This window comes from Aristolochia californica, unplaced genomic scaffold (assembly GCF_029961685.1).
Source record: "Aristolochia californica isolate CCGP_79_NKW_82.1479 unplaced genomic scaffold, dmAriCali1.0.hap1 SCAF_9, whole genome shotgun sequence".
Lineage (NCBI taxonomy): Eukaryota > Viridiplantae > Streptophyta > Magnoliopsida > Piperales > Aristolochiaceae > Aristolochia > Aristolochia californica.
Window position 1 is genome coordinate 30,002,575 of NW_027182290.1, and position 12,906 is coordinate 30,015,480.

At 41.1% G+C, this 12,906-nt stretch overlaps 1 protein-coding gene across 1 annotated transcript in view; it reads left to right on the forward strand.

Annotated features, from left to right (window-relative positions):
* Positions 1-12,906, forward strand: part of LOC137941891 (glutamine--tRNA ligase-like) — a 33,616-nt gene that overhangs the window by 16,672 nt on the left and 4,038 nt on the right. Inside the window, exon 22 of the mRNA XM_068787502.1 lies at positions 10,751-10,880. Within this exon, the coding sequence (XP_068643603.1) occupies positions 10,751-10,880 (130 nt within the window). The remainder of the gene's footprint in view (positions 1-10,750; positions 10,881-12,906) is intronic.

The following is a 12,906-nucleotide window of genomic DNA, read 5'->3' on the forward strand; positions in this document are numbered from 1 at the left end:
AATTTTACTCTACATAAGCTCACTAACTGTATAGCCATTGCTCTATACTCAATCTCTGCATAAGAATGGACAACCATAGTTGGTTTTTTGCTTTTCCAAATTACTAAATTGCCTCCAGCAAACACATAGTATCCCGAAGTAGATTTTCTATCTAGTTTAGAACCAATATAGTCAACACCATAATATCCTACAATTTGCAAATGTCCATCTGACTCATTATCAACTTTTTCTCTTGATGCACCTTCAAGTATCGCAATATTTTCTATGCAACTTCTAGTTGAGTCTTTCTTGGGTGCTCCATAAATTGGTTGACCATGCTGATTGCAAAGGCTATATTAGGTTTAGTCATTTTGGTATAAATAAGCTTGCCTACCAACCTCCTATACATAATCTTATCTTTGAGCTTACCATTGTCCCCCTCATGAAGATTATGGTCAACTTACATAGGAGTTTTGACAGGTTTAGCTCCTAGAAACCCATATTCATGTAGCATATTAGTCACTTGCTTTCTTTGAGTAAGAACAATACTTGCCTTCTTTTTGGCTATTTCGATCCCAAGGAGGTACTTAAGTGTCCTTAAATCCTTGGTTTGAAAGTGACTTGTTAGATGTTCTTTTACCTCTTCAATAACCTTTTTGTCACTGCCAGATAGCACTATATCATCAACGTTCACAATCAATAGTAGACCTCTTCAATATAAACAATAAGTGATCAGAGTGACTTCTCTGTGACATCACTATATGTTGAATTTCTCGAACCGGAGGCCATAGATCGCTTTACATTATCAACATACTTTTCCTGTCCTCCTGAGTAACATATGTAGGAGGTTGCTCTATATACACTTCCTCGAACAAATTTTCATACAAAAAAAGTATTTTTGATATCAAGTTTGTATAACTACTAGCGCTAATTAACTGAAATAGATATAAAAAATTGAACAAAAGATAACCCGACAACAGAAGAGGTCTTGAAGACATACACTGCATAAGTTTGCGTGTAACCTTTGGTCACAAGTTTGGCATTATACCTCCCAATGGAACCATTAGTATTATATTTGGCCATATACACCCACCAACATCCTACTATGGTCATGTTAGGTGGTGGTCCACACAAAGTCAATGTTCACTTATTAGTCAAAGCTTCCATTTCAACATCCATGGTTTGTTTCTGATGAGGTGACACCAGTGCTTCCTGTATTGGAGAAGGAAAAAAGCAGTTGGATAAGGATAATTTGGAATTTGACAAGTTATCGAAGTACATAAATTTGGAAATAGAATGTTTGGTGCCTTTTTGGGTACACACATTGAATACCCTTGAGAAGAGAAACTAGAAGATTCAAATCGCTAACCTCAGGAACAACAAACGAGGAAGGTGCTGGCATGGGTGGAGGAGGAGGCACTGTAGAAGTACTCTTGGAAGGTGTTCGTTGCTTGTATACTTGCAATGGCTTTGGTGATTCTTGAACAACTGCAGGAACTAGCACAACCCTTGGAACATCATCCATAGGAAACGGAACAACAATATCAACATCCATAGGTAGAGCAGTAGACTCGACTAACTGAGAAAAGAAAGGAACATTTTAAAAAAAGATAACATTTGTTGAGGTATACGTTTTCCTATTGATGGACAATAACATTTATACCCCTTTTGAGAATGTGAATACTCAAGAAACACACATTTAACTACTCTTAAGGGACAATTTATTAATAGAGGAACCATGATTATGAACATAGCAAACAAATCCAAATACACATGGGCAAAGAGGAAATAACTCACTGTCGGGTTCTAGGTATTTGTCCACCAAGTATAGAAGATGACATTCTATTAATAAAAAAACAAGTTGTGAGAACAAAATTTACCCCAATGATGTTTAGGAACTTCCATTTGAAACATCATTGTACGAGCAACTTTAAGTAGGCAGCGATTCTTGCTCTCAACCACACCATTCTATTGAGGTGTATACATACATGAGGACTAGTGAAGAATACCATTGGTAGTGCTAAAACAAACAAGCTTATTGGTCAAGTACTAATCAGCTCCCAAGAAAAAGAAATGATTGTACTTTCCTGGAATGCTTGTGGAATTGGACCTCACAGAAATGATCCTCCATCCGTAACCTCCTTTCCTCCTCAAAAGCCTCTATTGGTTTTATTTAAGAAACTAAGATTCAAACCATGGATGATCAGCTCATCCGTGATCTCTGGAATTGCTCCTCAATTGCTTGGACTGCTGTCCACGTTGTTGGCCACTCTAGGGGTATTCTGGCCATGTGGAACACCAACTTCATTGAGGTCCTAAGTGAGCACATTGTCTCATTCTCAACCAGCCTTACATTCGGGATCGTTACACTGGCTCATTGTGTGGGTATATGAGCTGACTCAATACATGGAGCGCAACAACTTCTGGGAGGAGTTCGACTCCCTCTCCCAACTTTGGCAACAGGTATGGCTAATCACAAATGATTTTAATGTCACCCGTTTCTGTGGGGACAAATCCCCTCTTTGTCGCTGTTATCTCTTCTTCCATGAGAAAATTTGCTGACTTCATTGGCGGAAGTGAATTAGATGAAATCTCCCTCTCAGGGAAGAACTATACCTGGTCCAATGGGCGCCAGCATAATCCTGTTCTCTCTAGACTTTGACCGTTTCTTCGCCAATGGAGAATGGCTCCAACTCTATCAGCAGACCATTGATTGGGTCCTCAATAGAATATGTTCAGACCATTGGCCTATCCACTTTTTATTTTATTTTATTTTATTTTTAGAGGGGCGTGGCGCGACTCGAACTCGCGACCTGACGCACCTTATATAAGAAGAATACCTCTAGACCAAACGACCATCGGTTATTGGCCTATCCTCTTGGATACCAAAATTGGCAATGGGGTCCTTGACCCTTCCGATTTGAGAACACTTGGCTCTACCAGGCGGATTTTGATAAGCTTATTACCGAACTCTAGCTAAGCATCGACACAGTGGGTCCTACTGCTTGGAATTTACCTCAGAAACTAAGCTCTTCAAAGCCCAATTGAAGGATTGGGCCTCCAACATTCGGACCACTGCAGTCGCGAAGAAAGCAGCCATCCTTGCTGAATTCGCTGATCTGGACAGCATCGAAGAATGTCGGCCTCTCTCTGTTGCTGAGTTTCAGAATCGTATTTCTCTCCAAAATCAGCACCAACATCTCTCCCATTTGGATCGAATCTGCTGGAAACTATCGGCCAAATTCAAATGGCTCACTGATGGGGATGGAAATACCCAGTTCTTCCATGCCATAGCTTCTGCTAGGCATAGGACTAACAAGGTCATGTCTCTTTGTCTTAATGGAGGGGTGACCTTAGACAGGTCCACTATTTCTAACGCTTTTGTTAAGGAATAGTCCCACATAGATTAGTGAGTATAAAAATCTTGAGTTTATTAGTTGGTAAAGAGGTTTCCTAAGTTGGCTAGTCATTTTGGGATAAGACCTTGGACCCAATTTAACATGGTATCGGAGCGGGTACTCATATGTGGGCCTGCACCTAAACTATCTATTTGTAAAGCCACAAAAGATGGCCTACACCTAAAACTATCCACTTGTAGAGCCTCAAAAAAGAGGGCCTACACCTAAACTGCCTACTCCTAAATTATCCACTTGTAGAGCCACAAAAGAGGGTCTACACATGAGGGGGAGTGTTAAAGAATAGTCCCACATAGATTAGTGAGTATAAAGATCTTGAGTTTATTAGTTGGTAAAGAGGTTTCCTAAGTTGGCTAGTCATTTTGGGATAGGGCCTTGGACCCAATTTAACAGCTTTTATAAGTTTTTTTATGCAGATCTCTACAAAGAGGAATGCCCTAGGCACCCTAAAATTAATTGTCTTCAACTCTCCCAAATCCCCTATCTATGGCTGCTGTATTGGAGCTTCTTTTCTCAACCCAGGAAATTTTGAAAGCCACTCTTGGAATTGCCGCTGATAAGGCCCCTAGCCCTGACGGATTTAATGGTGAATTTTATTACCGCTGCTGGCTTACCCTCAAGTCGGATATTCAGGCAATGGTGTAGGATTTCTACCATCTTGGCATTACATTCAGAAGCATAGGCACCTCCTTCATTTTACTAGGCCCCAAAAGTAACTCGCCTGAGCAGCTAGCGGACTATCAGCCTATAAGTCTCATCTCCAGCCCCTACAAAATTCTGGCCCAACTCCTTGCAAGAAAGCTCAAAGCTGCTCTTCCCCTTGTCATCAATTAAGGTCAATATGCCTTCATTAAAAATCGATCAATGCTTGACTCTACCATGGCTACGCATGAAATTCTACACCACTTCAAGATCTCTGGAAGACCAAGGTTTATCCTTAAGTTGGATATGCAAAAAGCTTTTGATCCGGTTAACTGAAACCTCCTTGATGACACAGTGGATAACATGGGATTCAGAAACAAATGGAGATTTTGGATTTGAAGTTGTATTTCTTCCGCACATTATTCCCTCCTTAATGGCACTGTGATTGGATACCTCAAAGGAATGAGGGGAATTCGACAAGGGGATCGTCTTTCCCCTCTTCTCTTCAAAGTTGTGGTTGAGCATCTCTCGGCAATGACTCTCGTTGCCTAGAATACGGAATGGCTACAAACAACCTCACCTCTTCTAGAGTTTGATATTCCCCTTCTACAGTTTGCGGACTTTTTTTTTGGAGTCAGTACTCTTGACGAAGTTAAAAGAATCAAGACCCTCCTGAATCTTTTTGAACTCACCTTTGGGCAGAAGGTCAATTGGAGAAAGACGTCTATCATTGGCATCCATATTGAGGACGACTTGCTTTGCCAAATGGCATCCTTCCTCGGCTGTGGGATTGGCTTACTCCCCATCACTCACCTGTTATGATCCTGGGGTTAAGTACTTGGCTTTCCGCTACCTACCAGGCCGGTCTTTTGGCTAGGTGCTTAACATTTGGTATCAGAGTGACCTAGAAGGGGCGACCTAGAGGCCAGATTAAAATTATTGTTAGTCTCAAAAAGTGAGTCGGGCCAATGTCGCTAGAGTGGGCTGCTAGAGTGGGCCACTAGAGTGAGCCGCCGTGGACGTCGGCTCATAACGGCGGGAGTATTGTTATGATCCTGGGGTTAAGTACTTGGCTTTCCCCTACTTACCAGGCCGGTCTTTTGGGTAGTATTGGCTAGGTGCTTAACATCACCTTGGCCTCCCTCTCTTCGACTGCTGACCCAACAAACAACTCTGGTATCCTGTTATTGAGAGGCTAGAAGGCAGACTTGCTACTTCGAGAGGTTGCCTCTTATCTAACGCCTGTAGAAACACTATTGAAATCTTGTCTCGCAAGCATCCGCAACTACTATCTTTCTTTTATGCGCTGCCCTGCCTTAGTATGCAATCACTTTGATGCCATTAAACACCGATTGCTATGGCGTGGAAACAGCGAGGTCTTTAAATGCCATTTGGTCAGCTGGATGGACGTCTGCCAACCAAAGCAGTGTGGGGGGTTTGGGCATTTGCACATTAGGGACATGAATCGTGTCTTTCTCTTAAAATAGTTTTGGAATTTTAACTTCAACCCAACGACAATCTAGAGGCCAATGATTGCTTCTAAACTGAAATTGAGTAGTCCTTGGTGGTTAGCTGGTGGAAGACGGAACCTGCTGTCCCCTCTATGGCACTCTTTCTTCCCCTTGCTCCACCACTTTGAGCAAGGTGTCAGGTATCCTGTGGGCAACCGCTCCTCTCTTTGATTTTGGTATGATTGGTGGATCGGCTCTGGTCCACTCTGCAACTCCTTAGCTTCCCTCCTCCAAATCAGTATGAGGAAGGACACCACCATTGCTGACATGTGGAACGCCTCCGAGAGCTGGAATATGTACTTTCGCAGGGGTCTACCAGTTGATGAATCCATCCTCATGGCAGACCTCCTTCAGCTTCTTTAGTAGATCAGAATTAGAGATCATTCTCTGGATAGTATTCTATGGCGCTAGAGAGTAGTGGAATTTTCTCCGTTCCTCGGCCTACCATATGATCGGTGGCTGGTCTGAGAACCTTGCTCCCCATGAGGCAACTATGGCCTTGTTTCTTTCGGCTCCCCCGAAAATCAAATTCTTTTTTTAGTCTGTCATCCGTAACAGCTCCTAACGGCCGACAATTTGAGGCAAATAGGGAACAATAACGCCACCGAGCATTGCCCATTTTGTAATTCTGAACAAGAAATCACGCACCTGCTTCTTCATTGTCACTATGCCTGGATTGTTTGGTGCAACATCCTGAACAAAGTCAACGTCCAGCTTTGCCTTCCGAATAGTCTTCTTGCGGCTGGTCACTTCATCCTTGGTGCTCGGTTTTCCAAGCTGGGAAAGTCTTTGCTCTTGGCCTACCTTGCTCATATTCCTTGAGCCCTTTGGAAGGAGCATAACAATAGGCGTTTCAATTACATATCTAGGAATGCTGATGAACTTTGTTGCATCTCATTGGGCAGATTTCCACCTGGCTCCACACCTAGAAAGAATTTGCTTGCTTCAAGGGTACTTCCCTTTGCAACAATTGGTGCATCCTGGCTAGCCTATCTGCGCCTCCCTACCCTCCCCCCAATATTACTTGGAAGCCCCCTCCACCTGGCTTCATTAAACTCAACTTTGATGGCAACGCTAGTGGTTGCCTGGGCATTGCAGGATTTAGAGGCATCTTCAGGAATTCCTAGGGTGCTACTCTCATCTCCATGCAGGTCCGATGGGCATTGCAGACTCCATTGAAGTCAAACTCTTTGTTCTCCTCCAGGGCCTCATACTTTTCCATGCCACCTCAGCGGGTACCTCATTGAGGGCGATTATCAGATTGTGATCAGATGGTGTTCCTCCTCCGTGGAACTGCTTTAGAGGCATTGGGCAATTTATCATCAGATTGTGGACTTTATCCCATCCCTCCCCCCCCCCCCCCCATGTTGTTTCTGGATTCTTGTACCTCGTTCCTGTTGTTTCTGGTTTCTTGTACCTCGTTCAGCCAATTCTTTGGCTAAGTAAGGTGCCTCCCTTCAAATTCTCTTTGTTGAGAGTGTGCCCTGCTAGCTATTGTATCTCCCCCCTCTTTAATAAACCTCTTATTTTCATATAAAAAATATACTCAAGCCCATTACCATAAAAAAAGTATGCAAACTATGTTTTTATTTCATTATAGAATTGGAGGAATACATAAAAAACTTCAGATTTCTCCAAAAGGAGATACTATTATTATCATCATTAAAGGAGACAAGATATAGATAACCAAAAAGACTCGAAACTCGATATGGACCTCTGTCCTACTATTATCATCAATAAAGGAGACAAGATATAGGTGACCAAAAAGACTCAAAACTCGATATGGACCTCATACATTTGAGTGAACAATCTCAAACAAACTACAACTATATTGTGGACGAAAAGGAAAAGATGATCTATAATGCTTCCCAAACTGACATGAATCACATTGACAAGCCAAAGTAGAAGGAAACTTTGGAAACAATTGACAAAGCTTCTTTGAAGATGGAAGTCCAAGCCTCGAGTACGAAAGAAAGTTATAGAACATTGCAAAAAAAATTGTAAGTTGATTTATAAACTACAAATTGATTGGAAACTTGGGAACAAATAAATAGAATCTCGAGACAAAGATGAAGTAACCTTTACTATCCCAACACCACTGACATAAGAAAGAAAATCATTTGCTAGTGTAACATTTTAAAAAGAATATGACTATCTAAGAAAAGAAAACACATTTGACATACTTGACATGTGTATAGAAGCACCTTAATCAATGATTGACTAAGAGACTAGAGTCACATGAAATGCTGACATACCTGAACTGGCCATAGTGATCATAGAAGTAGGTACAATTTGGTTTATGGATGGGGAGGAAGAAGTTAGTTGAGCTATACACTAAGCTAGTTGCTGAAGCTCATCAAGGTTTCAAGAAGAATTTAAACTGTACCAAAAGATAAGGACTACCCATTTTTTGTAGCACACAAGTCTGCCTAGGCAAGCTTACAAAATTTATCCCAACACTTATTTGAGTAATGGTTGGTACCCCTACAATGAACACACCTCCTACCACTTCTACTCTCTTTGGACCTTAGCCATGCCCTCCTAGGCCACATCTTCCTCGACCATGTCCACCTCTAGCCTTTGAGTGCTGTTGTGTTGGCTGAATAATAAGGGCAACAACCTTTGTATCTTTGTTCTCCTTACTACTAGGTGGAATTACAACTATTTCGACCTGAATAACCTCACTAAACACTTTGTTAAACATGTCAGTTGTTGCAAGAATTTGGGCTCAAATTTAAGTGGGCCTCCATCAGGACCTATTCGACACTTTCCAAATGGTGTTGGGGACTTGTGTGCTTAGAATTGGCAAGCTGCCTCTCTCTTTGCATGCTTTGCTCACATCCCGTCGTGTCTTTGGCTTGCACGTAATAACCGGAGATTTAAATCCAAATTCAGCATCCTGGAAAGTATTGTCTCTAATGTCGTGGGTATGATCTCTAGCTAGCTACACACCAGAAAGGAATTTGCCCCCCAGCTTGGTATATCCCTTCGCTAGAATTGGAGTCTTCTGGCCCATATGGTGGGTCCCAAAAAGATACCGGCCATGGTAGTGTAGGAGCCTCCCCCTAGCGACTGCCTTAAGTTAAACTTTGATGGGAGTGCTTTGAGATGCCCCGGGCCGGCAGATGCGGGTAGTCTTTAGAAACCACAGAGGAGACTGTTCTTTCCTATGCGAGGCCGTTTGGTATTGTCGACTCCAACACCACTGAAGTGACTGCCCTTCATCATGGATTGAAAATTTTCAAGGACCATCTTCCCGGGAAGCTGTTGATATAAGGGGATTCCAAAGTTGTCATTAGTTGGTGCTCCAGCCCAGCCACCCCCCCCCCCCCCCCCCCCCCCCCCCCCCCCCCCCCCCCCCTTTGGTGCCATTGGTCAATCATTTCCTCTATTGCAGACATTGTATCCTCAATTTCTTGTACATTGAATCACATTCCTATATCAGCCAATTCCTTTAGGGTTTAGGGTTTAGGTTAGCTAAATTTGGAACATCCCAACAATCTGTCATTATTTGGGATGGTTCCCCCTCCATGTAATCTTGCTCTTTTGAGCCAGTTAATATAATTCAGCACTATTTAAAAAAAAAAAAAAAAATTTGGGCCCAAACTATATCTTACTTTGGTCCAAACCATTGAGAAACTTTGCCACATACAACTTACCATGTTACTTTTGAAGATTTGTTTCATTGGTATTTAATGGATGATAAATCTCTCTCTTGTAAAATCCCTTGTAGCTTACCAAAGTAATCTACCAAGATCTATCTCCTCTTTTTAAGGCATACAACTGAGCATTACGCTGATATACTCTAGATAGGTTGTTCTTTTGAGCATATAATGACTCAAGAACAGTCAAATTTATTTAAGTCTCACAATTGATGACCTATCTCTTAAACCTTATATCCATACTATTGGGGCATAGCCTGATTATTTTTAGCCTCCTAATCATTTATAAGTAGCTTAGGAGGATCTTCTCCCAAATAATTACTTTTCTCTTGACTTTGAGGTAAATTTTAAAAGATTGACAAACTCAAATACTTTGAGCCACTCAACCTTTTCAGTAGCAATAACAATCACTTCCTTCTCTTCCTAATGCACTGTATTTTACCGAAGAAATAACTTCTCCCAAATCTGAAAACTTGCAATTCAGCCACACGATTCTAACCAGAATCACACAAACTCACCAAATTCCCTAAGTAGATGATGTGGGCCCACACAGGACTGATAAATTTAGGACATCAGATTGGCAACACGACAACAAGGCACAATAGAGGTTGTTGTTGCATGAAATCACTTTAAATTACACAATTCCATGCCAAACAAGAGATAACGCAGTTCTGGGAACTAGTCTGGGAGTTTACGCCAGCACCAAAATAGAGAGACATCCTCAAACAACCCTCTAGGGTTAAAGAAGGGGAAGAGAACTTGACTGAAACTTTACTTCAGGTGGATCGTTTGTTTTGATACCATGTAAAATTGCGTGGAAGAGAGAGAATAGAGAAGAAAGAGGAAAGAGAGAAGAAGAAGAAGAAGAAGAGAATTCAGAAGTCCCTAAACCCTAAATGTCCCTCTAGACACAATTACTTATATTTCCTGATATACACATCATATAAACCTGAAAATTGATCCTAATGTACTTCATAAACAAATGAATACTCTCTTGACCTTAGAGGGTAAAACCAAGTATATTAAATACCCAAAATACCCTTGACACTTGGAACTACAATATATATATATTTTAAATGCCAACCTCTGCACTGATATATTATCTTGCACATGGTATCCGAGGCCTGGCAAGAAGTGGATTTCAGACTACATATAGCTTTTGATGTGGAAGATGCTCAGTAGCCGTGATTAGCCAAATAGAGATGCTTGTCGTACTTTGAACATACCACTTCTTTCCCTAATTATGTTTACTTCTCAGTTGCAAGCTACCACATCCATTTAGCTAACAATACTAGGTTGATTTGTTTAGTTTCTTGATACCAGAACCAAACTTCTCATAATTATTTGAATTTTAAATATGTGATGTGATGAAAAATTCCTGATTTTAGAGAAAAAAGGATAGTTCTGACTATAGGTAGTCCTTTAAAGTGTTGAGAGGTCTACAAATATTTAATATTTGTAGCTGATTGTGTGATTTTGTTAAAAGTTTATTATCATTGCGAAACTAAATCAAGGTTTCACCATGTCTTTGTGCTTACAGAATCCTGCAGAACTTGATGACTGGCTTGCTGATCTGAATCCACTCTCTAAGGAAGTGATACCGGAAGCATATGCTGTTCCATCTCTCTGTTCTGCTGTAATGGGAGATAAGTTTCAGTTTGAAAGGCTTGGTATGCTGTTGAAACCTGTTAGACGGTTGTTCTGTTGTTTATTTTGAAATGCATTTCAAACTGTTTTGGTTTATTCCTTATTTTTTTAGCACGCTTCTTAATCAGCATGGTCAATTAATTGTTGTTTTAGTTGCATAAATAGAAATATTCCAAGTAGAGGTGTACTATCACATATTAAAAAATTAGCCTTTATATCATTTTTTACTTTTTTTGGTTATCTCCATTACAGTGGGTTTACTACTGTCAAGCCTAGTGAAACTGAAACTTGAGACCTTAATCTAGACCATTGCTCTGTAGTCCAAGTCTCCTTAGCTTTTTTTTTTTTTTTTTTTTTTGTGAAATGATGCTGAATTCTATTATGAGAGCTCAAACGAGTAGATTACATGAGGGAAAACCTTCCCAAACAATGAGAGATTGTTGGGAGGTTCCGAATTTTGCCAATTTATCAGCCAAATAATTGGTTGATCTAGGAAAAAGGTTCCAATTACAATGAATGGATGACACAATGTCAGCAATACAATCAGTGATTGGCCAGTGGCGCCAAGGAGGGGAGCTTTCTTTTGAACACCAGTTGATGACAGTCTTTGAGTCGCTTTCAATAAGCAGCTTGCCACAGAGCCGCTCTTTAAAGATTTGGAGGCCGAATAGAAGAGCACTCACTTCAACATTATTTGAATCAGCGATACCCACTGGCCCTGCATAGGATAGAATAGGGTCTCCACTGTTGTCTCTGAAAAGACCACCAGTTCCAGTCGGCCCAGGACAACCTAAAGCACTGCCATCAAAATTGAGTTTGATGCAGTCGTAAGGGGGAGGATCTCAGGTGGCCATAACCGGATTCCTACAGGGGCCAGCCATGTGCGCTATCAAACCCCAATTTTCTCGAAGGGAGACGCCTGATAGAGAAACAACCTCCTTCCTTGAATGTAGCCAGCTCGAGATAAGGCCCATTGCCTGAGAAGCTATATTATCCGGGTTGCTAGCCTTGGAGTTGAATCTACGGTTGTTTCGCTCTAGCCATATACACCATGGGACATGCGCAAGACATGCCGAGAAGGTGCCGAAAAGGTCTTGATGTAGCCCCATTTGGAGACCAATCTTCGGAAATATCTTCATCCAGACTTGCCATGAAAAGTCGCAATGTAAGAGAACATGCTGGATTGTCTTGTCACACACACCACAAAGGGGACAAGTGTGATCGGGGGCGGTGTAACCTCTTATATGGAGGTTGTCAGAGGTGAGGATCTGTTCCCTGATGGCCATCCATACAAAGAATTTGATTTTATTAGGCGTTGAGAGCTTCCATACCAGGTTTGCCTTGTGCTCATGCATGCTGTAATCTTGTTTTCTAATGTGAGAGTAGGCGGATGCAACTGTGAATCGGTTATTAATGCTGGGCTTCCATGTCAGTTTATCAACAGCACGCTCACGAATAGTAGTGTTGCTGAGTCTGGAGAGGAGACCTTAGCTTTTGTTTATTGAACACGATAAAAAGCTGTTTTTGTATGCATGCCTTTTTTTGCAAGATAAAATAAAGGAAAAGAAAAAAAAATCTCCCTAAAAGTAACAACTATGCTTCTATAACATGGGCATATAGTCCTAAAAATTTTATGTCGGATTTTTGCTCCACTGGGGACTAGTATTTTAATACTTAGTTTGTTTGGGTTTAGGAGCATCTTTTTCTTTTCTCTCTCTTTTTTATTTTTTTATTTTTGGCATCTTGGTCATATCAAGATGTGTATGCTCATGAATTAGTCAGACGTTTGTTAATTGCTTTGTGTAATGTGGACATGTGTAACACATGCCACTCTCGAGAGATATTCTTTGAAATAGTTTCACATGATCATGATCATGATCATTGTTAATTCTGACTTACAATTCTGTTCAAGTTTGCTACATGCAGCCTTCACTTGGTAGATTACACTAGTCTTAACTCACCATACCTGTCCATGTCATTTGTATTTTTTAATTTTTTAATATTTTTGAAACCAGTTGTCTTTCTCTAATCTCTTTTGGTACACTAGTC